The sequence below is a fragment of the Blastomyces gilchristii genome, assembly GCF_000003855.2.
Source record: "Blastomyces gilchristii SLH14081 genomic scaffold supercont1.5, whole genome shotgun sequence".
Taxonomy (NCBI): Eukaryota; Fungi; Ascomycota; class Eurotiomycetes; order Onygenales; family Ajellomycetaceae; genus Blastomyces; species Blastomyces gilchristii.
This window is the reverse complement of record NW_003101678.1, coordinates 2926340-2949642: the sequence shown is the minus strand read 5'-3', so window position 1 is coordinate 2949642 and position 23303 is coordinate 2926340. Positions and strand designations below refer to the sequence as shown.

At 48.3% G+C, this 23303-nt stretch overlaps 8 protein-coding genes across 10 annotated transcripts; 5 read left to right on the top strand and 3 right to left on the bottom strand.

Annotated features, from left to right (window-relative positions):
* Nucleotides 1-83: 83 nt before the first annotated feature.
* BDBG_03550 (murein transglycosylase) lies at nt 84-2420 on the bottom strand. The gene is made up of 2 exons (XM_002626340.2): nt 1434-2420; nt 84-1381 (listed from the first exon to the last, which is right to left on the bottom strand). Exons 1-2 carry the CDS (start codon nt 1532-1534, stop codon nt 487-489), a joined length of 996 nt encoding a protein of 331 aa, XP_002626386.1. The 5' UTR covers nt 1535-2420; the 3' UTR covers nt 84-486.
* BDBG_03549 (uncharacterized protein) lies at nt 2418-4761 on the top strand. Its single transcript, XM_002626339.2, has one exon. The coding sequence runs from the start codon at nt 3301-3303 to the stop codon at nt 4384-4386; it is 1086 nt and encodes a 361-aa protein (XP_002626385.1). The 5' UTR covers nt 2418-3300; the 3' UTR covers nt 4387-4761.
* On the bottom strand, nt 4677-6686 carry BDBG_03548 (MFS transporter). The gene is made up of 2 exons (XM_002626338.2): nt 6307-6686; nt 4677-6231 (listed from the first exon to the last, which is right to left on the bottom strand). Exons 1-2 carry the CDS (start codon nt 6619-6621, stop codon nt 4783-4785), a joined length of 1764 nt encoding a protein of 587 aa, XP_002626384.1. The 5' UTR covers nt 6622-6686; the 3' UTR covers nt 4677-4782.
* A 132-nt stretch (nt 6687-6818) lies between these two features.
* Nucleotides 6819-7145, bottom strand: BDBG_16841 (uncharacterized protein; the record flags this gene model as incomplete). Its single annotated transcript, XM_031724713.1, has 2 exons — nt 6819-7031; nt 7110-7145. 2 exons carry the CDS (start codon nt 7143-7145, stop codon nt 6819-6821), a joined length of 249 nt encoding a protein of 82 aa, XP_031577804.1.
* Nucleotides 7146-8285: 1140 nt separating this feature from the next.
* On the top strand, nt 8286-10734 carry BDBG_03546. Of its 2 annotated transcripts, none has more exons than XM_002626336.2 (3): nt 8286-9075; nt 9268-9769; nt 9879-10734. In XM_002626336.2, exons 2-3 carry the CDS (start codon nt 9403-9405, stop codon nt 10343-10345), a joined length of 834 nt encoding a protein of 277 aa, XP_002626382.1. In that variant the 5' UTR covers nt 8286-9075; nt 9268-9402; the 3' UTR covers nt 10346-10734. The 2 variants fall into 2 exon arrangements, with proteins under 2 accessions (XP_002626382.1, XP_031577803.1); XM_031721299.1 differs by having other exon boundaries at nt 8385-9075; nt 9138-9769.
* Nucleotides 10735-11035: 301 nt separating this feature from the next.
* Nucleotides 11036-13639, top strand: BDBG_03544 (uncharacterized protein). The gene is made up of 2 exons (XM_002626334.2): nt 11036-13055; nt 13154-13639. Exons 1-2 carry the CDS (start codon nt 11993-11995, stop codon nt 13228-13230), a joined length of 1140 nt encoding a protein of 379 aa, XP_002626380.2. The 5' UTR covers nt 11036-11992; the 3' UTR covers nt 13231-13639.
* Nucleotides 13640-13822: 183 nt separating this feature from the next.
* BDBG_03543 lies at nt 13823-16412 on the top strand. 2 transcript variants are annotated; one of them, XM_031721298.1, is made up of 5 exons: nt 13823-14708; nt 14852-15007; nt 15093-15468; nt 15570-15818; nt 15918-16412. In XM_031721298.1, the coding sequence occupies exons 1-4, from the start codon at nt 14141-14143 to the stop codon at nt 15748-15750; spliced, it is 1281 nt and encodes a 426-aa protein (XP_031577802.1). In that variant the 5' UTR covers nt 13823-14140; the 3' UTR covers nt 15751-15818; nt 15918-16412. The 2 variants fall into 2 exon arrangements, with proteins under 2 accessions (XP_031577802.1, XP_002626379.1); XM_002626333.2 differs by having other exon boundaries at nt 15570-16412.
* Nucleotides 16413-17093: 681 nt separating this feature from the next.
* On the top strand, nt 17094-22223 carry BDBG_03542 (DNA-directed RNA polymerase). The gene is made up of 5 exons (XM_002626332.2): nt 17094-17773; nt 17929-18026; nt 18109-18325; nt 18418-19263; nt 19324-22223. Exons 1-5 carry the CDS (start codon nt 17555-17557, stop codon nt 20812-20814), a joined length of 2871 nt encoding a protein of 956 aa, XP_002626378.1. The 5' UTR covers nt 17094-17554; the 3' UTR covers nt 20815-22223.
* The last annotated feature ends 1080 nt before the right edge of the window (nt 22224-23303 follow it).

Sequence of the window (23303 nt, the reverse complement as noted above, 5' to 3'; positions counted from 1 at the left end):
AGCTATGGGCAGGGTTCACAAACAAAAACATTGATGCTCTAGCGGGGGGGAAGGAAGCTTCCAAACAACAGAGTAGGGATGCTGACTCATGGGCGTCGTGGCTAGTAATGTAGCTGGCCGAAACTCCCCACTAGAAAGACTGAATCGAATGCAAAGAAATAACGGCAACGGGGAATTGATTGATTCTATTACTCAATGGAGCTGATTTGAAGAGATATATTCGAACAATAATTCTCGTTGTCGTATTCCCGTTATTACTCTAGCACCCGTTTCGATAACTACTACATCTACTTACAGATTACACGGGGATTAGGGTCTGGTTCCACACTCCACTATGATATAAGACGAAGTTGAGGGCTGAATCGGACCTGAATCAGACAGGGTAGCATAATGAAAATAGTTCTAGCTATATGCAGAAAGGCAAAACTCCAGCTAGTAAAAAGAATGGAAATCGTCGAAACACATTTAGATTCCGGCAAACACCTGTCAGCGACGACGGTTAAATTCGCGAGGATGAGGTCTTTGCAATCGTTTATTGTACCGCGCTGAACACCGTCCGGTGACTGTGGGTATGGCAGGCGCACTACTCGGGACGCTAGGAGTCGCATCGGGAGATAGTGTGACTATTGGCGTGATTGGCGTGACATCTGCCGTGGCAGTAGGGGAAGCTGACGGACTGGGAACTGGGGCTGAAGGCTCGCTTGGACCTGGGCCTTGATCATTTCCAGACTCTCCGCCATTGAACAGGGCTGGACCAGGGATTTCATAACCGTTCAACGGATTGTAGATATTAATTTTGATACCAGGGTCGGTCGATTTGTAGAGGGTGGTTGCACGTTTTCCCTGCGGGTTGGCGGTTCCACTACCTGTGATTTTCAGATTGAAACATTGGGGGTAATTTTGGGCGCCATTATCTTCGTGTGCAGAATGAAGGGCAATGATCTCATGTCGGAGAACGTAATTTCCCGGGGCGATGGTCGAGGGAATAGTGAGTCTCCAAGTGTTGTTGTTCGCAATTAGATCGTCGGATGCCCATTTACCCGGAGTTTTGCTTCCGTCGACTAGGCCAGCTTCTTGGATTTTAAAGAATTCCAGGGAGGTTTTGTCAACCTTTGAGCAGTCCCCGTTGCAGTTGGCCAAGTAGTCAAGAACGGGGCCATGGTGGCTTTCTGGCCACTCCGTCCATTGCAATTCAATAGTGCTCCCCGCAGATACTTCCGCAGTTGCAGCTCCTGGCTGGGCGTCACGGTGGCAAATGATATTAGGGCTAGTATATGAACTTCCATCCACGAATCCATTGTCGGTTGCGGTAGTGGACCAGCCGGCAACGGCCGGTGGGTTTGGTATGTAAGGGTACTTGCCAATTAGGTAGCCTCCAATGCTAGAGAGGGTTAATATTTTTCTTTGAAGAGGATAAATCCGAAATCACATACTAGTTGCCATCAGCAAGAATTCCTGTAACCGTTCCATGGGCGTCAACAAGAGCGAGGGACGCAAGAGCCCAAAGAAGGGCAGCAGGTTTGAAGATTGACATGATGTCAAGAGGGTGCTTGGGGCAGATGTAAAACGATTGACGTAAAACAAGTAAGAATCGAAAGATGGTGTGAGAGAGGAACTTAAAGCTTCAGTCAATGAGGCTTGTGAAGATCTAGATGCCAACCTGGGCGTGAAAAGAGTGTGGTAAAAAACGAAGAAAGTAAACACAGTTAATTGGAACGAAAAATTGAAACCTCTAAGATGAGCGGAAATAGGAGCTTTATATATCAGTAGATGGAGCAAACATCCGCCATCACGGGTTTTTGAATGGATCCGATACGGCATAAACCGTATCAAGAGTAAAAAAAAAGCCGAAGAAATGGCATTCACAAACGGCTATAGCGGGAGTCAGAACATCCAATTGGTGCACTGGGAGTTTTCAGAGACGTCGTTTGGGTAAGCCCTCGGAGGATTGTGGTCAAAAACCCTGGGATGGGGATTTCCCCCTCCAACCACGATGCCTGTTACTCCGTACATACATATCCCGAGCAGTTGGCGCCATCATTGACCGTTGGGAGAAAGTAAGAGGTCCCACATCAGCATGTTATGGGCCAGTGACAAGATACGGCCATCGATGTATCTGGACCACATCAAAAGAAACATAACATGAAACACTCGGAAACAGTTTACTCCGTACTAATGGGGTAGCTCATCCACATCGGACGGAGCTTCTTGAAACAGGGACCACGCTTTAAATCCCCATTGACTCGAAGAATAGGAGGAACGTGGGCGGCTTAGTGTTTCACGCCAACATGACTCGGCTTGCCCAGTGAAGAGGGAGAAGGAGGAATTAGCTGTTGCGCTTGCCGCTGGGCTGAGAAAATGGATCGTACTGGAGTTCCAGTCCTCCTTAACGATGTACGGAGTAAGTTACAGCACGTTGAAATTCAGGGGTGGAGTGGATGAAGGAGGCTGAAACCAGCTGGTGTTCGGCCCGACCAATGATCCGCACATCGGCAAAGGCAATCCAATCCGTTATCGACAATAGGATACTCTACTCTATACTCATACCATGAAAAAGCGCATAGCTGTTCTACATCAAAATAACTCAGCCGTTGAGCTGGTTTAATTACCGCCGGTACAGACAGCTAACTTACTGGATTCCTCCAACTGTTTAAGGACGTGCCGTGCGGGTTCTAGGCTTATTAACAGTTGAGCCAACACTTGAGCATGCTCGCTCAACTAATCAACCGGGTCTTTTCAGGTTCAGCGCTTGCTGACGACAAGTCAGTGTTGTGGGTTTATTTGGATGCCGCACAGTTTGAAGCTGAGTTGAAGTCAACAAGCACGGAGATATAGCCTTTATCACCTGGCGCCTACCGAAACACAACATCCTCAGAAACTGCTCTGGTGTTAGCTGATACTACTTCTATTCTTCTTCATTTCTTCATTTCTCGCTTCTTTCAATTCTCTAGATGCAATTTGGCTATGGCGTTCCATTGGAATTACCTTGAGCATCTCTGAGCGAGATGGCTCACATAGATAATAATATTTCTGTGTGAACAAGGCGGGCAAGCGTGACAGAGGTGCACTACTTCCAAACTGCTGCGGCCGCCGTGCCTATTCTGTTGTTATGTTGTTCTGAAGTGCGATGATGCTCTCATTACATATCATGAGAATCATATATCAATTGGACCGTTGGGCACACATCCTGTAGGCGACCCTCTGTTTGAAGCCTCCCGATTCAATCATTTGATATGAGGGTTCCACATATCAATAGTCTCTGATGGCTGACCGTTCCCTTACTATTTCTATGAGCATAAAATGCGTTTATTTCATTCAGTTACTCGATTCGTCTTTCACTTCATTATCATTACCTCTGTCACAGCCGTGCCTCTTTTCAAAGACAGCAGGAAGCTCTGCGGGGGACCTTCTAGCATTCCCAACCTAGATTCCGAAGAATTGATACAAATTGATTTAGACCATGTTGCGAGCTCTTCGTTTTGGAATACCGGCAATCACAAGCCAGATAGCACCCTAGATGCAGATTCTGGGGGCACGCCTGGATACAGTCCGATTCAGGCGCACCTGGGCGAAGCTTTTCCTCCTCCAATAATCCCCTGGACCGCAGAAAATGCTGATAGGCTTTCGAAAGCCAACTCTAACAATACGGGACTCTACTATCGCGACCAAGTTGTAAATCTCACGACCTATCCATGGAGCACGATCGGCCGGGTTTCCTTCCAGCGCTTCAAAACCGATACGGGAGGGTGGTGTACGGGTTCCCTCGTGGGGAGGAATCTCATACTCACTGCCAGCCACTGCTTTCCGTGGGGGTATGGTCGAGATCGATGGATGAGATTTTCACCAGGGTATGGCAATGGCTCTGAGCCATATGGAAGCTCCTACATATCGCGATGCCGCGGGGTGAAAAATACATTCAACGTCACCGGAATTGACTATATCGTCTGCCAGCTGTGTGAAGCGCTTGGGGACCGGGCTGGTTGGATGGGTACAAGGTGGTGGAAGGATGCGGATTTCTACATGGATCGGTCATGGAGGAGTTCCGGATACCCGGCTGATGCGTTTCAGGGGGATGAGCAGATGCTTTTGGCGGATATTAGGCTTCTCGACGTTGATTTCCATGGGCGTCTTGGGAAGGAATTGGAGGCTAGAACGTTTGCCTCACCCGGCTGGTCTGGTGGACCGATGTGGGAGTATATTGATGGGCAGCCGACAATTGTGGGTGTTTGCAGTGGGGGAGAGAAGGATTGTAGTGAGGAGGTTGGCAGTTGTAATGGTATGGAAGACTCAAGTTCTTACCATGATGTCTCTGCAGGAGGGAAGCTTATGACCGATCTTGTCGCCTATGGTTTGGCCCATTGGGATTCTGCAGGCTATATGGAATGATCTCCTGCCGTGACTTACATACACTGCCGGTCCGGGTTAATGGCATCGGTTATGTTTCATGACTCAGTATAGTCATTGTTACTTAGCAAGGGTCAACTGTACTTACATCCCCGGTTTCCTAATTGGAACGTTTGTCCCTAGATTCCTTCGGCTTCTAACAATGAATTCGATTTTATTCTTTTTTGCCTTTTGCCTCTTTCTTCTCTACGCAAAGCAACCAACCAGTTTATGTAGTTTGTTTGGGCGTAGACGTGCCGTAGAGGGAAAGCTTCAAATCATTTTGCAAATTAGGTGTTTCTCTATGGTTAATAGATAATTAAAGATAAGATTTTATCAAGCATTAATCCCCAAGGTAAAATGGGAACTGCTCATCAGAACCTCGCAATAGCAAAAACATCACCCTTGCAGTGCCTGCTTCCCACTATCCTTCCTTCCCACCCTCAACTCACGGATGAGGATGCTGGATAGCAATCCCAACGCACTGAGGACGGTGATAACAATCCACACAGTCCTTATGACGCGTTCATACACACCAGTAATCGCCCTCCTTTCATCAACCACAAGCTCCAAATTCTTTAGTGAAGGGATAAAATTCACCGCTGCACTCCCATCACTAAGCGAGGAAAGCGCCTCGGGCAGAGGTAAAAGCCTCGCAACATCAACCGAGAACGCGTTCGAAAACACGCGTGAACCGAGCGAAACGCCCACGACTGCTCCGAGCTGGCGGGCGAAAATAAAATTGCCCATCGTGGCTTCGGTTTGTTGTTCGCCATCTGTTCGTTCTTGTAACGGGATACCTAGGGCAGGGAGCAGGATACCTAAGCCCATGGCGCCAAGGACTTGCAGACCAAGCCGGCTGGCCGTATTGGTTTTGCCATCGAGGAGGATTAGGATGCCGATGCCCAGCGTAGTGAGGAACCAGCCGGTCCATATGAAATAGTCATAATGGTGATGCAAATGCCTACTTGCGAAGGTAGTGGCCAATGCCATTACGGGGACGAGAACGGAGAGAGGTAGCATGTTGGTAGCTGCAGCGACGGGATTAAGCTGGACGGTGGCTTGGAGGTAAATCGGGATGAAGAAACTAGTTGAATACAAGACTGCGCCGTGCATGAAGGCTCCGAATAGACTGACAAATCCGCTCCTAGTAGTGAGGAGCCAATAGGGGAATATAGGTGTGCGGGCATAGCCTTCTCGGATGATAAATATGACTAGGAACAGGATGCCGAGGGCTAGGAGGACGACAGTTGCGATCGAGTCCCATTGGTCCTGTGAGCCAGTCCAGGTCACCCCCACGGTGAGAAGGCTGAGAGATGGTATAAAGAGGGCTATCGCGGGCCAATCGATTTGGCCAAGCTGGGACCGGAGGGGACATTTGATCGGTTTGAGTATGCGAAATATGAGGACAAGCATGATAGGGATTGCTAGGAGTGGTATGTTGATCCAGGGAATCCAACGCCAATCTACATATTCTGCAAAGGTAGCCCCGATCAAGGGACCTGATGCGAAGCCCGCTGCCCAGATAAAGCCGAAGATAGTTAAGTAGCGGCAGTGTTCTTCTGGCGTTGTGAAGTCTCCCAGAATGACCTCAGACAGTGTTTCTAGACTACCCGCGCCAAACCCTTGCAAAGCTCGACCAACGATAAGGACATATATGCTTTTAGAGAAGCCGGCTATGACGGAGCCAATAGAGGAGTATAGGAGGCACAGGTAAAGAATCTCCTTCCTCCCAAAAATACCGGATAGTCCCGTGTGAATTGGTTGGGATAATACGACCGTGAGGAGAAAAGATATTCCTACCCAGAATGACTGGCTGGTGCTGGCATTAAATTCTCGCGCAATAGTCTGAAAGGAAGAAGAGAATTAGAATTTCATGCTGTTCCCAGAGCGTAGTTTGTATGAGTATTATTTTATACGTACTGGAAGAGCAATAGGTAGACTAGTCGCATCCAGCGCACCGACAAAAGCCACTATTGCCAGAGTAAAAAATAAAAGTATAGATTCCCACTCATTTTTGCCCAGCTGCTGAGTTTCATCTAACGTTGACGGAGGAACATTACTCGGTATCGATGACAGAGGCGCAGGCGGTGCTAACTGCTGAGTAGGGTCATGCAGAGCAGGAAGCGGCGGAGTGATATTCCAACTAATTAGCTCCTGCGAGCATAACGACTCTTGAGACCTATTTGGAAGGGGGAAATCCTCAGGTCGGATCAACTCGTCTGTGCTCTCGTCCATGTCTTGCCGTACATATGTCGATACTTTTCAAGTTCTTATGAGAACTGGCGAGCGACATTCGATAGGATATATAAAAGTACATGAAGGGTGAAAGTGGAGCATTAGAATGTTGTGTCAAGCTCTTATTCAAGCTTTTTCTTCAAAGAGAGCTTGTAGGTAATGAAGGGACTAAAAATAAATTGGCAAACAGCCGTTCATCATTTGACTCGTTTGGTATATCTCTTTCTGATGTCGTAGACACTGTCCTGTTCGGCGCCTGTCATAGCAATTCCCGGCTGTGACACCACACTGGGAGCGTTCTCACAATCCCAGGATCGACTGGTGGAAACGCTCTTATCATAGTGTAGCTCAAAGACAGGGGAGGTCTTCGCTTGGGAGAACTTAAAGCCTTCGATTCGATCCACCCGAGCCTGCGTAATGCGCGTATATATGCGATGCAGCCCGGGATAAGCTAAACAAGCATAGCTTCTTTCTCCTGCTGTACTTACTGCTGGTTGCCGAAATAACGGCCACCTAGTCGCCATTGCGTGTGAAATGAGATAATCTCGGAGCCGCTAGGTCTATATCCGCAGCTATGCATATGTTTCAAAACATTGTGGCTTGTTGTCTTCCTACCTTCGATTGATTTTGCACCTTTCCCGATAATGGATAGCAAGCTTCTGCGTGTGAAGGCCCTGCTCTTCTGAAGCCTGGAGAACCAGGCGCCTCAAGTTCCGTTGCTGCACGCGCCGTAGAATGCGCATCGCCTCGTGGCAGACGGCAGACGGCAGGGAAACACAAGACGCAAACTAGTTTTAGACATGTCGGAATTTTTTTTCTAGTATGTAGCTTAGCTTTTGGTTGTGAAGCTGGGCCCCGGTAACTAGCTGGAGATAGCAGTCCCTGAAAAGAAAGCCCTCTTTTGCCTTGCCCCCTACTCGTTGACACTCCTAGTAGCCAAGGCAGTAACATACTGAGGGCTGTTAATAGCCTGAGTATGCTAAGGGTTAATTGCTGTCAGGCTCCAGTTCGAAATTCCTAGAACTGGAAGTCTGATGTCAACATATCATGTTGAGCGATATAGAGGCAGGTTGAGCTGACCGACATTTTTTGAGCTAAATGACTAAAGCCCATCCTTCGAGAAACGGGAGAAAAACGTGGCAAGCTTGCAATTTGCAACCTCTTATCGCGCCTGAGTCAGAGTGTTCTATGTTGAAACGGCTCCTGGCTGCTATTAATTTCCTTGATGTTAAGGAACTGGGCGTCGATAGAGCTGGTTTCGAACTCACCATGGTTCCTTAAACTTAGGACCTCGGGTTCCTGGGTTTAGTTAACTGAACCGAGGCGAACATATTGGATCTACCTCGAAAAAAGGAAGAAAGAAAAGACTGGAAACGTCCTCCTTTCCAAGAGACAGCAGTTGGGAAATGTAAGGTATCCTCACATGTTTAACAGCAGATTAGTAGCTTCACTCCACTATGTGCCTCCATAAAGGTTTGTAGAGTACAGTATATCCTAGCCCACGTTGCAGGATTGAACACAGTTCTGGATACCCGCAAATCGATATCGAAGGAATCCACACCTGCCAGACATGAAAGAGATTCCGTGGCCAGGGCTATCAGGTTCAACATCATAGTTCAGAGCATGGCATTCGCGCGATCAGGGGGTTAATCGTGCCAACCTAGTTGGCTTTGGGTGTTGTGACGGGGGCCAGGTTTCGACTTTCTTTTCTGATACGGAGTACTTATATCCATATCACTCTATAGATTTCGGGAAAGGTTTTTTCTACGGCTAGCTCATGCTCACAATTTTGAACTGAATGTTGGGGTATTTTTCTGCTTCTGTATCCCGTACTGTACACACAACGTGCGCCGCACAACGATTAGTTGGAATCCCCTCAATAGCAATGGAGAAACCACCACTTCCACAGGTAATACGAACTGAATCCTGGCTCGAAACAACGTAGCAGATTATCTCCGGCACTGATTAATCTGTATGGGTTCATGAGATGAAAACACAACGAACTAGGTAGTTCGGTTCTTGCATCGTGGGATTGGGCCAGCGCTGCATGGTAGCTTCGAGATTTTGTTTTCTTTCTGGTTGGCTGGCCATCTGACAGGTCGCATTGGTTGGCTGCTGGTTGGTTCTTCAATCCCAGTGGTTGTGGGTTTATTTAATGGCGCTTGGGAGTTTGTTGGCGGCTGGTTGCCGTGGCATCGCTAGGGTTGCAGCGGTGGGGGAGAAGCCGAAGTGGTTTCTTGCGGATTTGCGATCGGTTTGAATCATGTTTCCTTCTTTTTTCTTTTTTTTTTTCGGTTAATTTACTCAAAATACCTTGAAGGATCCGGAATAGGTTAACGACGTTTGCTTGATAATAATAAATGAGATTGCTGTAGATCGGGTTGAATAAACAACATTTCAGCGGAGTCTGAGCCCATCTGGCGACAAACAACCGCTCTCTTGAGTAACTACTTGGTAACTATGCCCGCTCCTTGTCACTATGTCTAACTATGGATAATAATATCATCCATCATGAGGCATTGCATCGATCGCATCCATCTATTTCCTATCTCATCGATCCCTACCATGATTACATTGCCTTTCCAGGCGATCCTCAACAGAAGCATGTATACTCCGTATATGTTTACGAGCTGACAGAACGCAAAGTCATCCATGCGAAGCCGAAGCGTATATCACCACCACTTTATACCCCAATCGATATCCCATTCGTACCCGATATAATATAAATCAATCGCTCCATCCCCGCGGGGTCCTTACCCGCCGATTCACGACGAAGAAGCAATGCGACTACAAACCCTCTCACTCCTCCCGCTGCTGCTCCTGACCCCAGCCGGCGCCGATAATACCAATTCAGACACCTTTCCCTTCTATCAACCGCAATTCAACGATAATACTAATACTAATACTAATACTAATAATAATAATAATAATAATAACAATGCAAACCTCATCCTCCTCGATAGCCGCAGGGCGAAGGAGGCCGCAGCACTGGCAAAGCGACAGGGGACTTGTCCAGCTGGATTCAACAGCTGTGCCCTCCTCGGTGCGCCGGAGGCATGCTGTCATCCCAAGGCTGTCTGCTCGCGCGACGATGCGAATATCATCGCCTGCTGTCCTAGCGGGGCGGCGTGTACGGGCCGTTTGTCGGGTGCGTATATACATACCACCCCCCCCCCCCCAGGACCACCCCCCCCCCCCCCCAGCATCTCCACTCCCCTCCATTCTATACCTGACAATCCATATACAAACCACAACAGACTCCGCCCAAACCTCCTCCTCTGGCTTCATGTTCCCCCAACCCGGCACCTCAGCAACCACCACGCCCCCAACAGACCCCACCAGCACCCGCCCAGTAGTGCCCAACGCCCTCTTCCCCTTCCCCATCATCCCCACCACCTTCTCAAACCAGGACGCCTGCGTCTCCGCCTACACAGACTGCCAGGTGCAGTACTCCAGCTGCACGGCGTCGCTGGGCGGAGTGAATGGCGTGACGATTGGGGGTGAGGGCGGTATAACTGTACCAGGCGTGCAGCCGACGGCCGGGAATCCGGTATCCGTGTGCTCTAGTTTGAGCACGGAGGCGTGTCATGGGTTGCAGGTGGGGTATTGTACGGCGTTTAGGGATGGGGTGGGATCTGGGGGTGTTGCGGCGAGGGGCGGTGGTGGGTTGTTGTATGATATTGTGGTTGGGGTTGCGGTCGCGATTGCCGGGATGGTTGTTTAATATTTTTCTTTCTATATTTTGCTTTACATGACGATGGGTTTTGTTTATAGTTTTGTTCCTGATTATTTTAGCTTTTTTTTATTTTCAGTTTTTTTTCCCCAAGTCCGATTTGATCATATTAAAGCAAATGGCATTTCCTCTGTGTTCTGCTCTTTTACTCCTTCTTTTCATTATTGTCTCTTTCTCATCAGTGCTGAGAGCTAAGGATATATTACCATGGCTCCTGACGACAATTGTATATGTGAATATTTTATAGCTTCCAAGTGGAAATTCTTCAGTACTTACTGCCTTTGGCTACTTTCTATTTCCAACCTTTTGAATATCAGATAGTCCCAGTCCCAGTCAAATCATCCATATAAAATATATGTCCGGCTCTACCCAGTTCCTCCTGTTGTTTTGTATATGGACTCCGTATGTACATTACATATAACATTCATAGTTGGGCGCAGGAGGAGGTAACAAGGCCAGCCAGAAGATTCCTGCGTGCGGTAGGTTCCCTCTGCGGCCCGTGCTCCCGCGAAGTTTCCACAGCGCCCAGTCAGTCAGAGACTCAGAGTTTGCTGTTTACGCCAGGTTAGTTACATGTCAACCGTCAACCTTACCTTGGAACAAGACTTCTTGGAGGATAACGTTCTTATGTGATAGATTACACACAATATCCTCCAAGAATAATGTGGCACACGTGACTGCAGTTGCCGGAGCAATCATCAACAATGTCACCAACCTCACTTCATCAATATAGTTAGTAGCGTTGAAGTCAATGAAGGGAGGAGGGAGACATTCTCCTATATTCTATGTACTCTACTCCGTACAGCCCACTTGCTTGCTGTCTCTGCCCTGGCATGTTCCCAGTGGCCATCTTTTTAGCTCCGACTGTCTCCAGGCCCTGGCAGGGTCCTATCAAGTTGACAATGCAAGTTCGCTTTCCCCGCCCGCCAGATGGCGCACCAGCAATTGACACAACACACAACCTCCACCGCCGGCGCATAGAACGAACGGTTGCGTCCGCAATCATCTAATTTCCCCTGTCATTTATCGCTCTTTTATTTATTTTCATTATTATGATAATCTCACTCCACTAATTATATAGGTTACTGGGGTTGGCTGTTGGTTTGAAAAAATCCGGGTGGTTGGGTTGGGTTAGCTACCACTACGCAGTAACTAAGCTTGGACGATGTGAAGGAAGAAATGGTGGCTGGGAGCGGACGAAAAGAAAAGGGCTGGGTCTTAGACAGGACAAGACAAGACAAGACAACTGATATCGCCCATCACTTTTTTATTTTTTTGTCTTCTGTATTGTTCCTTGATCTTGTTTTCTCTCTGTCTCTTTTTCTTTTCTTGTTTATATTTTCCTGGCTTCTATTGTTCGTTCTATTTGAACTGGTGTGTCCAGACTCAACCAAAGCGCATTGACAGCGAGAACTGAGGGAAACTGGATATCGATAAAACACCCCACCTCACCAATTATTTACCTTCACGATCTTCCTATAGCAGTTTGCCGCAGGAATTCTGTTCAGAAAGGCCCAGTTGGGTTGCTGGTTCTCTAAACCCAAGCTGTACTTGTACAGTGCTTGGTGAGAGAGACGACCATCATCTCATACTTTTTGCGCTTGCCTATACTTCTCGCAGATCCGGCCGCCAGCAGCAATGCGCCGCCTCAGGATATCTTCAGCGGCCTTAGCTATACTATCAATCCTCTCGCAATCACCTTCATTAACGACACACGCATTCCCATTCCCCCTACATTTCAACACCGGCCTAGCCAGTCGCGATTGCAAGCCCTGCGGCTTCTACGGCCAAGAGTGCTGCACCACTTCGCAAATCTGCACCACAAACGCCAACAACCAAGCCATCTGCATCGACTTCACCTCTGTCGGAAAACCCCGCGCTACGGAGGGTCAATGGGAAACATTCACAACCACATTCGTCCGCACAGACCTAGTCACCGTGACATCGGTGGGCAGCAGATTCATTGCCGCCCCGACCTCCAGCAGCCAGATCCAATGCCAACTCGAACTTGGTGAATCCGCCTGCGGCACCATCTGCTGCACGGCCGCTCAGGCATGCAAATCTGAAGGCCAATGCGTCGAGGCAGGAAGCTCCCCCTTCGATCCCACCGTAGGGCCTTCCCCCACCCCTCCCTCCAGACCAACCAGCTCGGGCGACGCAACCATCACCACCATGCCGACCGCAACCGTCCCCTTCCTCCCTCCAGTTGGCACAGACGGCAACCCGCTGCCACCGCCAGCAGCCTCGACGGGCGGCGGGGGACTCAGCGGTGGCGCCATCGCAGGCATCGTCATCGGTGTCATTTTCGGCGTCCTCCTCTTATTTCTCATCTGCTTGTCCGCGTGCGCCAAAGGCGCCATCGCGGCGATTCTGGCACTGCTGGGGCTGGGCAAGAAGAAAAGAGAGAGCGGCTCCAGTACGACACATTCGTTCTCCGATGGCGACGGGCGACCTGGCCGTACCTGGTTTGGGTACCGCCCATCCCGCCCGCCTCCAGCGCGGTACTCGAACTCGTACTCGTCTTACACTGAGAAGTCGAAGAAGTCCGGCCTGTTTGGTCTGGGGAAGTGGACGAGTATAGGGCTTGTTCTGGGCGCTCTGGCAATTTGTCTGGGGCTGCGGAGTAAGAAGAAGCAACAATCGCCCAGTTCAGGTTATTCCGATTCGTACTATTACTATGATTATAGTAGCAGCAGCAGCAGTAAGTGCCAATCTCTCACACTTGTTTAATCTGTTTATGTGTTTTATAGAGTTCCCCTTGATCCATGTGCTCACTGCTGTTGGTCTCCCTTTTTTTAGGTAGCTCACCACCGCCCAGATCAAAGCGGTCGAAGGTTCCTTCTTCAAGATCGAGGTCGAGGTCAACGAGGCATTGATGTTGCTCTCTCTCGCCACCTCTTTTCTACTCTCCCCCTTTCTCCGATTCTGAAGCTTTGCCCTGGATGAGAAACCTGTCCACCCCACCGCTGATCAAGTCGAGGTCCCTATAAATCTTCCCAAATAACCTCATGTGGAGATCCTTTGTCCCCTATTTCGTCTGTCTTTTTTCCTTCTCTTTCTATCTATTTCTTATGTTTGCCAAGGGAACGGAGTTTAGGCTTTCTTTGTTCCTCAATGATACAATGGGAGACGAATCACTATTAAATGTTATTTTTTATGAAACGACCTGTTCCGAATTTGATGTATATAATGTTGGGAACCCTCTTCTCTTGTTTCGTACTTTTTCTGCTGTTATGGAGGAGATCCTTTAAGGAGATAATGGATTATAGATATACGCCAGTTAATGGATTTGACGGTTTTATGGATCTATGGGATATGGGATGCTTGAGGATATGGGAAATAGGATTATGTATGTAACTATGGAGCTGGGATGGAGTAAATATATACGAGGTGTGAAATGATGCTGTATTGAAATCCTCCTAGTATACGGAGTATAATAATCGCATATAGCTCTGAAACCCCTAGCTAGGCGAAGGTTCAGGCGCTACTCGGATCATTAGTCATCCCGAGCCGAGTCAGCGCCGAGCTAGCCGCCGTGAGCCTCCCTGACCGTCACCGTCACCGTCACCGTCACCGTCAGCATACGCTTCTTCACACCCAGCTTGCTGCTTCCCTAGCTTACACACCTCCAACCGACACCTATATATCCTTCGTCTACTTGCCATCCCAATCATCTCCCTTCCTCCCTTCACCCCCTGTCACCCCTAGGAGCGTCTCCTAAAAGCTACTCACTCGGGGACAAGCTCCCCAGGGTGGTGATATTTTCCCCCCTGCCCCGTTTTCGCAATGCTACAGGCTCAGTCCCAGCACGTCTTCTCGCACCAGCACGGACAGTATCCCCACACCGCCGCCGCCGCCGTCGCCACGGACGCTTCGTGGATCCAGCAACAACAGCAGCAGCAGCAGGCCTCCCACTATCAGCAACAGCAGCAACAGCAACAGCAACAACAGGCGCAGTCCCAGCAGCCCCATCCCCAATCATCCCTTGCTGCGCAGCAGCATGCTCAAGCGCAGGCCGCAGTTGCCGCTGCCGCTGTCGCCCAACACCAACATTACAGTCGTATAGCTCTAAATAATAGCAACAACAACAACGGCAGTAGCAGTAGTAGCAATAACCCTGCCGCTGGTGCAAATAATAGCCAGGTTACGCCGTCGTCAGGTGCGGATAGTGCAAGTGCTGCCGCCGGGGGTGCTGCAGGAAACATGGATGGCGGTATCAGCGAAGAGAACCGGAGGGTGCTCGTGTGGGTGGCAGAGCTTATGGATCCGGCTCGACGGGAGACGGCCCTGATGGAGTTGAGCAAGAAGCGGGAACAGGTGCCTGAGTTGGCGTTGATAATATGGCATTCGTTTGGTATGTATTTTTTTAAAATATATTCATGGATGGCGATTGATATTGTTTTGCTGCCTGTCTGGCTCGTTTGGTTATGTCTAATTCTATTTGGTTGAAAGTATACTGATTCGGGCTTTTCTTTTTTTCCGGCGTGTTTGGAACAGGTGTCATGACGTCTCTGCTACAGGAGATCATATCCGTCTACCCGCTATTAAATCCATCGCAGTTGACTGCTGCGGCTTCGAATAGGGTCTGCAATGCCCTTGCTCTCCTACAATGTGTGGCGTCGCACAATGAGACACGCACGCTTTTCTTGAATGGTACCAAATATCTTTCTTCTTCCCCTTTCCCACTCAAATAAAGACATCGTGAGAACCGCTTGCTGACTGGGCATATTCGAAATAGCCCATATCCCTCTCTTCCTCTATCCATTCCTCAACACGACCTCGAAATCCCGCCCCTTCGAATATCTCCGTCTAACCTCCCTTGGCGTGATTGGCGCCCTCGTGAAAAATGATTCGTCAGATGTTATAAACTTCCTCCTCACCACCGAAATCATCCCCCTCTGTCTCCGTATCATGGAGACAGGTTCGGAACTCAGCAAAACCGTTGCCATTTTCATTGTACAAAAGATCTTACTAGATGATATCGGCCTTGCATATATTTGTGCCACTTATGAACGTTTTTACGCTGTCGGGACTGTCCTCAGTAATATGGTCACCCAACTTGTCGAGCAGCAGACCGTTCGGTTACTCAAGCATGTTGTTCGTTGTTTTCTTCGGTATGTCGTTACCACCATCCTTTTTGTCATTTCCCCCCCGTTTCACCCGCGCTTCTTGCACCCAATAATGGTTTTGCCGGTCTAACTCTAATATCCACTAGTCTGAGCGATAATAACCGCGCCCGCGAGGCCCTCCGCCAATGTCTTCCAGAACCACTTCGTGACGCAACTTTCTCATCAGTCCTTCGGGACGACGCAGCCACCAAACGTTGTCTAGCGCAACTTCTGATTAACCTATCTGATAATGTTGTCGACGGCGGCGCAACCGGGGCTACCATGTAAAATATCAAATATCAATATCTAAGGGAAAGCGAAAAAAGAAAGAACAGGACAAAAATTAATAAGAAAGGGTTTTTTTTTTTTCTATTCTTTCTCGATGTTTTTATATTCTTTTCTTTTTATATTCTAACTTTTTTTTTGTGCCGTTTCATTTCCGCCGCTGATGGTAGTGAACGATACATAACTCCTGATCTGATAATACTTACCTGCGGAACGAGAAAGACAGACGAAGGGGGCCAAAAACGGAAAAGATTGGAGAGGGATTCGAAGTGGTAATTAGGTAGCCCACAACAGACACCTAAAGAAAAACCGAGAGTGAGAGGGAGTTGATTCATTTACATCTCGGCGTAGATTATGCATAACAGGGCCAAGGCGGATGGGATATAAACAACAACAGCAGCAACAGGGCGAAACAGTGAGGGAAGCAAAACACACAAGGAGCAAAATGAGAGAGCGGTGGGGAAAAAGTAACATTGTTTTTACAAGGGAAAACTGCAGAAGCATGCTATTCTATTTTCTTTTATTTTTCTTTTCTTTCTGATTTTATTTTGATTTTTATTTAAGTGAGATTTTTTATTAGTTTTCGATGAGAGATGAGACATTTTTGTAAATAGATATAAATAAGTGAATGCAATATATTTTAACTGAGTTGAAAAAAAGAATAATCTGATTTAACTTAATAATAAAATTTATTAACTACTTTAATCATGCTTTAAAATCATTTATAAACAAATTGTGTTTCACTGTTTTTAATATTGAAAAATTTTCAAACTATCTCTCTATTTATTAACTATAGAAAAACCAACTTTTCCCATGCAAAAAACGCTGTAATAAGACATCACATGCACCTCATCAAAAATATTTGAATGTTGCTCTCCAGCTCATACAGCTCAGATCAATCTTCAAATCTTCATTCTTTTTTTCATTCTGCTCTTTTCATACATTCTCAGTATTTACATTCCTTATACTCTTCTCTATGTTCATTTTTGATCTCTGTGTTCATGGCATGTACTGCTACACTGTGTAAATGCTCTGTAACATCTCATGTGATGTCATGTGCATCTCTTTGAATTCATGGATGGGATTGAACAGCCGGCTCTGCAGCCTGTACAGCTCTGATTAATCTGATAATGGCGATAGAGGTGATACAGGGTGGAAGAGGGTGGTAGGGGTGATAGAGGGAGTGAGGGGTGGAAGGGGTGGTAGGGGTGGTAAGGGGGGGGTCGGGGGGGAGGGTGGAAGTGGTAGGGGGGGCTGCGCAAGCAGCAAAGCGAGCGTAAGCGAGCGTTTGATGCTTGTTGATGTGATTTAAAAATATATAAATTAATTCCACAGCGGATAACTAGTTAACTACATGCTGCTGACCTCAGATATGACTAAGCATGCCCCAGACGCCTCTCGACATCAAAAAAATACGAAAAAAGCTCCGAGGCCGCATCTCGCCTATCCCCATCCCAACTTTTGGGTCTTTCCGTGTTTCTTGTATTTCCCATAGCTTCTATTATACATAGTCTTCTCTTCCATACAATTCCTTAACCAACATTTCTACGGTCCATAGACAAAAAACAGAGCTGGCAAAGGAAGGCAAAAAGTTGCTTGTGTTTCATCTTTCTTTTGTCCCTTTGCTTTATTTAGTTGATCCATTAGCTACCCTGCCCGCCGCGCCAGTTATCGACCACTATATACTCCCTCCCCCTAGCCTATCGATCCGCGCCGTCCTCTCTTCCCCCCCCATATAAGGACGAAACAAGATCGGCATTTCGCGTCAAACCATCTCATCAGTCGTTTGCCACTGCAAATTCCTGCAATGGTCTCGCGAAAACGTGCCAGGGAGGAGGCGGAGGAGCAGCAAAGTACCCGCGTTGACGCTAAAAGGAGCGAGCGGCTGCCGTCTTCGTCGTTGCAAGATGGGCAGGAACCTGGCCTGCTTCACCAACTGCGCAACATGTGGGAGTTCTCGAATCTCATGCAGTATATTTACACCTTTGGGAGGGTGGTGAAGATTACGGATGACATTGATATAGATGTGCGTGACTACATTCTCTCTACTTCGTTTTCAACTATCGATAATTACGGTCCTTTTAGATTCCTTATTTCTACCTCGCGCTCTATAATCCCTAGGTTGTTATTGGCAAGGAGGACACTTTTGCTGACATGTTTTATCTTCTTATATCGCTTTAGGGACTGGAAAACGAGTGTCTCAAGCCTGGGCCTTCAGCGAAACTTCTCGATATCGGCCTAGCTCTGCTGAAATTTGTCTCGTCCCATCGCGGACTCACGTATGGAATTCTCGCCCCTCCCCTCTCCGCTTCGCACAGACCGAAACTAACTAACTTTTCTTTGCTATTCCCGGGACTACAGATTGGAAAACTTCGAAGAGTATACGAGGAGGCAGTACCTAGCGAAAGCACCCTCCCGGAACCCGTTCGGTGACGCGGAACAGCCGATAAAGTTTAATGATCTAGATATTTTCCAGCGGATACGTATCTTGCAGCAATTATCGGTATGGACCTTTTGGAATCCAGATCGCATGCGCGAACGGATGCCGGAGCAGAAGGAAATGGAGCAGGTTCAATGGGTATGTACAAAGATCCTGGTTCCCCCACTCCCTCGCCCGTGAAACAGGCTGCAGGTTCTGAGTGAAGACTGATTGGGTTTTGAAAATAACAGCGCGTGGATGAAATTGGATATGATCGCGACGAGCGACTTTACTACGTGCTGGACGACAATAGACTATATCGTCGAACCGACCCTCCTATTCCCGCAGCGCGAGCCGCGAAACCAAAGGCCAACAGCAAAAGAGGGAGGGCACTAGCACGTGCTGCAAGGAAACGAAAGCTTTCAGGGCTGCAGGATGAGGAAGACGAAGAATCCAAAAATGAAACAAGTGGTGTCGCCAGGCAGGATTCCTCGTCGGGTGGCTATAAATGGGAATGCGTTGCGATCACTCTTGCTCAGTATAACGCCTTCCTGGATACGATTAGAAAGTCGAAAGATCCCAATGAAGAATTCCTTCGTGAACAGCTTATGGAGAATGTCATCCCCGTCATTGAGAAAGTGGAGGAAGCTCACCGGAGGAAAATTGAGCGAAGAGAGAAGGAACTCCTTAACATGCAGCTTATGGCCAATGCTAAGCGCTCTAGCCGAATTGCAGGCAAGCAAGAAAGGGAGCGTCAGGAAATGGAGGCAGCCGAGGCAGCACGCAAACGAGAAGCTGAGCGGATCGCGGAGCTTAAGGAGATAGAGAAACAGAAGAAGATTGAGAAGGAGCGTTTGTATCGAATGATGACGCGTGAACAGCGTCTTAAGGACCGCGAGGAGAAACGGAGACAGCACGAGGAGGAGCTGGCTAAGATAGGCGAGGAAGCGCAGAAGATTGAGAGTGGCGAGTCGAGGATGTCTGAGAGGCAATTGAAAGCTGAGATGGAAAAGCGCAAGAAGGACCTCGAGGCTTTGCAAAATGAGGAGCAGTGGATTTTTGATTGTTCAGGCTGTGGCGTGCATGGGGAGAATCTTGTTAGTTATTCTACTCTGCTGCTTTCATGATGTTTGTCGTTTCTAACATGTGATATACAGGATGATGGCTCCCATATTGTCGCTTGCGAGAAATGCAATGTTTGGCAACATATCAAATGCCTGGGAATCGCGCAGGATGAAGCTGAAAAAGCCGATTTCCATTTCGTATGCCGTGACTGCAAGCGACGCATCGCGGAGGCGAATCTCCCTAAAATCCCACCGCTAAAGTTTCGCGTTGGTGTATCGTCCTCTCCGCCGTCTAGTAGTAAGCCAAAGGCCAATGGCGAGAAACGTAAGAGACAGGATACCTCTACCTCACCTTCAGCCAAGAAAACCAAACGCCCATCTACCTCTCCTGGACAGCTGCCTGCGACTCTGCCTCGGACTCGGATGGATCCCTTAACGAACGGCTATCCTTCCTCTCTCAACCAGGGACCGCTTCTACCACCCCCTCAAGCCAACACTCTACAGCCCGGCCAGCAAGCGTTACCGCCATCCCCACAACGTCCACCTCCGCAATCCATACAGAATGGTTTCTACCGTCTACCGCCTGTTCCTCAGCCGGTTTCAAATCATCTACCTCAATCAAACTCAACATTGGCTCCATCCCCTTTCCCTCCATCTAATATACCGTCAAGTGGCCTACCGCGACACCAACAAGCTCCTGGCCCTGCTCCGCAATTTCTTCATTACCAACCCCCTGGGCAGCATACCGTCTCAAAAACAAGCCCCTTCTCCTCTCAGCATCCCTCATCAACTTCGACCCAGGGAGGCACCGGTCGCTTCATCTCCCCCATCCAGAACCCCCCCACCATATCCCCAACCCAAGGAAACAGAGACGTTGGCCCTCTAGCCGGCTTCCCACCTTCCTCCACGATTCCAAACATCGGCCCTCCACTCCCCGTCGCCGCCTCGCCACATGTGAATAATAACGATTTTCAATCCCACACGCACACTACCTCCACCTCTCCCTACTCCACAACACAACCTGCATCTCGCCCCTCCCACTCCACAGCCACAACCACAAACGCCATCGTCACGCCATCCCGAGACACCTTCACCCATACCTCTCCCCCTCCCCAACACCAATATCACTCCCAAACCGCCCCTCCCACTTCAGGCTTAAGTCCCACAAAACAGCCCCCAGCACATCCGCAACCACCGCTCCCAACCACGACCACGACCACCTCCTCCCCCTTCTCCTCCTTCCGTACCTCCATAAGTACCACCGCTGCCACACCTACACAACCGCCCATCCTACCACCCGTTCAAAGACTCGAACCCAGTCCCAAGCTGATGGGCAGAGCATCGCCCGACGCCCCCATCCGTGCCCCTGTCAAGAGCATGACGCCTGAACAGGAGGATCGGAGGCGGAGGGAGGATGAACTGGCGGCAGCGGCGGTAAGGAACAGTCAGAGTGCTGGGAGTAGTCTGGGGCAGGCCCTGGCTCAGAGAGAGGGAGAGAACCACGTGCCTTCTTCTGAGGTAAAGAGTGAGGCTACAGGCCCTGGGATCCACCCGCAGGGTAGCTTTCTTGGTCCGCAATCTTAGCCCCAACGGGAAAGGTAGGAGGAGCAGCAAGGAGCTGGTTCTGCGGCGATGCAGGCGCAGTCGACGGAAACGGCGGGGGATAATCAGTGAGGTGGGTGGACGGCTGCGTCTGGTAGATATGGATATAAATATATTGATTGATACTGCACTGCACAGAATTCTAGGATAAGATTGGATAGAGGGAATACCGTCTTCTCCCTGTTTTTGTGCGCGAAACACTTTCCCGTTGTTTCCTGCATTTCTGTTGCATCATGTTGTTTCTTTTCCTCTCCCTCCTCCTCTTCCTTGCTATTTACTTTGTCTTGAAGATGGCGCCATCAGTGTGAATTTGAGGCGCTTTTAGTAGAAAAAGGACCCTCCGAGGGGAAATAATTAGTTGATCTTGACTCTTGACCTGAGGGGAATGCGGATTTCTATTTTATTTTGGATTTCTTTTATCTTGCTTTTTCATTTGGTGTCGCATGTCGCGATGGAAGAAACCTTATTTTATTTTATATTTTGGACTAAAAGTTCAATGTAAATCAACCTTTCCCCCACCCTTTTACATTTTCATTCACATGCTGCAGGGCAGAAAAGTGAAAAGTGAAAGCAGCATGCTAGATATGAATACATCCCGATACAGAGAATCTGCCCATCTCTCTTTCGCCGGCTATCTACCCATCGTTCACCCCCCTTTTTGTTGCCGTGAGCGGGGGAGAAACATCGCTCTCAGGGCCATTTATTCACTCACTTCGTGTCTTGATATGATCATCTCATGCAATCGTCTCGTCTCCCTTCCTGCGATTTTTTCCTCCCCATATTCTCTCACTGTTTCCGGGTCCCATTTTTTTTTAAAAAAAATAATTTGGTTTGTTTGGAAATAATATATATCTACTCTCGACATTTCTGGAATGGTTCGGGCCCCTTAATTACCAGCAAAAAAAGGCTGGGAGTGATTGAGCTCTTTTGCCCCAGTGTCCTACATATAAAATGTATACATTACACACACCTCATGTAACGTACAATCAGTCCATTTTTCTAGTAATGTTTATAAAGTGGGATGCAACGAAAAGGAGAGATATTAACTGAAGGGGCGCTTTCATTCTTCGGTCCGTGATATTAACTGTTTGTTTTACCACTCTGTCTAATCTATTAGTTAACTATAAGTTTGCAAAAGGGCGATCCTTTTGAGATATCTATTGACTGCCAAAGGGGGAGTCGCTCTCTTTGCACGCTTCGTAGGTGACGGCTGGGTATCTCACCCACACACTGGGTTTATTTTTTGATACTCTTTGATTCCTTTTTCTTCATATTCATTTTAGCCTCACTCCCTCATCTGTATTTGTCAATATATGATTACTTAGTTTTAGCGGACTTCGCAAGCTAGTTTGTTCATTCTCATTTACTATTCCCACTCAGCTTTCACAAGCAATATAGGACTAGACTCTAGACTAGGTATGTATCGCCTCTTCCGTATTTGTTTGCTACTGAGAAACAGGCGGTGAAAAATGTAATGAAGACAAGGTGGTATAGGCGACAAGAAGGGCCAGGAGCACACATGCCAATGCATGCACATGAAGTTCGAGAGACGAGGCACGAGGAGGAGGTAGGTCTACGCGGAATACATTTTGGGACTATCTTCTCGCTTCATTTTCAGGGATAATATACATCGGCGACGGCATTCGCCGCTTAATGTGAGGCGAGGGGCTTTTCTTCGGCGTGTCCTCTGCGCTCCATTCTCAATTAATTCCCTCTCACCTCCCCCCATCCAACCCCTTCTCCCTACGTCTCGGTCTCCCCGAGCAAAGCTGATGTCCTCTGCTGTCCCTGTCCAAAATGGAAAAGCCCTCAAAAGCAAGATAAAGAGTGGTATGAACTATATATAAAAATCTTGGTTCATGTGAAAAAAAGGAAAACAAGCGCCAACTCCAAAAAGGAAGACGATGCGGACGGTTGGAAACACAGGCACACCATGCAGGTAACACAAGACTCGCTCGGCAAGCAACCGAGGGTTGGGCCTCTTCCCTGACAAATGGGATTGGGTCCGGGGATTTTATATCTGCCGACATCATGGCCGGCCATTAGGTGAAAATTCTATCGACGGCTGTACCACCAACGCGTGCAGGCCGGAAGTCCGAACGAAGCACGAAAGTGGGGAGCGCTCTGCTCTGTTGAGCTGGGCGAGCGGGGTGGCTCTCGGACAGGGAAAAGAGAAAAAAAATAATGTATAGGATAAAACTAGGGAACAGATAAATTTTGCAGCAGGATGAAGGGGAAAGATGAGGCAGAGCGCGAAGGAAAACTAATGCAGGCAACGGGAAAAAGATGCGCCTCGCAGAGCAGGGACAGGGGAACCTACCCAAATCCACAGGGAGGGAGGGGAAAGAAAAGCGTAGATATCGGGTATTTTTATTCTGGGCCTGTGTTACGTGCAGGATTTTGCATCATTCTTTTACCTTTCCCAATTGCCTCGAGAGCAATCGTGCTTCAAAATATGGTCACTTCCCGGG

Bases quoted from the DNA above. Each gene is read 5' to 3' on its own strand.
- BDBG_03550 (XM_002626340.2), bottom strand. From the start codon at position 1,534: ATGTCAATCTTCAAACCTGCTGCCCTTCTTTGGGCTCTTGCGTCCCTC. The intron at 1,382-1,433 runs GTATGTGATTTC...AACCCTCTCTAG, and splicing joins ATTCTTGCTGATGGCAACTA to CATTGGAGGCTACCTAATTG.
- BDBG_03549 (XM_002626339.2), top strand. From the start codon at position 3,301: ATGCGTTTATTTCATTCAGTTACTCGATTCGTCTTTCACTTCATTATC.
- BDBG_03548 (XM_002626338.2), bottom strand. From the start codon at position 6,621: ATGGACGAGAGCACAGACGAGTTGATCCGACCTGAGGATTTCCCCCTT. The intron at 6,232-6,306 runs GTACGTATAAAA...TCTTCCTTTCAG, and splicing joins GTCTACCTATTGCTCTTCCA to ACTATTGCGCGAGAATTTAA.
- BDBG_03546 (XM_002626336.2), top strand. From the start codon at position 9,403: ATGCGACTACAAACCCTCTCACTCCTCCCGCTGCTGCTCCTGACCCCA. The intron at 9,770-9,878 runs GTGCGTATATAC...AAACCACAACAG, and splicing joins GTGTACGGGCCGTTTGTCGG to ACTCCGCCCAAACCTCCTCC.
- BDBG_03544 (XM_002626334.2), top strand. From the start codon at position 11,993: ATGCGCCGCCTCAGGATATCTTCAGCGGCCTTAGCTATACTATCAATC. The intron at 13,056-13,153 runs GTAAGTGCCAAT...CCCTTTTTTTAG, and splicing joins TTATAGTAGCAGCAGCAGCA to GTAGCTCACCACCGCCCAGA.
- BDBG_03543 (XM_031721298.1), top strand. From the start codon at position 14,141: ATGCTACAGGCTCAGTCCCAGCACGTCTTCTCGCACCAGCACGGACAG. The intron at 14,709-14,851 runs GTATGTATTTTT...TGTTTGGAACAG, and splicing joins GATAATATGGCATTCGTTTG to GTGTCATGACGTCTCTGCTA. The intron at 15,469-15,569 runs GTATGTCGTTAC...AATATCCACTAG, and splicing joins GTTGTTCGTTGTTTTCTTCG to TCTGAGCGATAATAACCGCG.
- BDBG_03542 (XM_002626332.2), top strand. From the start codon at position 17,555: ATGGTCTCGCGAAAACGTGCCAGGGAGGAGGCGGAGGAGCAGCAAAGT. The intron at 17,774-17,928 runs GTGCGTGACTAC...ATATCGCTTTAG, and splicing joins CGGATGACATTGATATAGAT to GGACTGGAAAACGAGTGTCT. The intron at 18,326-18,417 runs GTATGTACAAAG...TGAAAATAACAG, and splicing joins AAATGGAGCAGGTTCAATGG to CGCGTGGATGAAATTGGATA.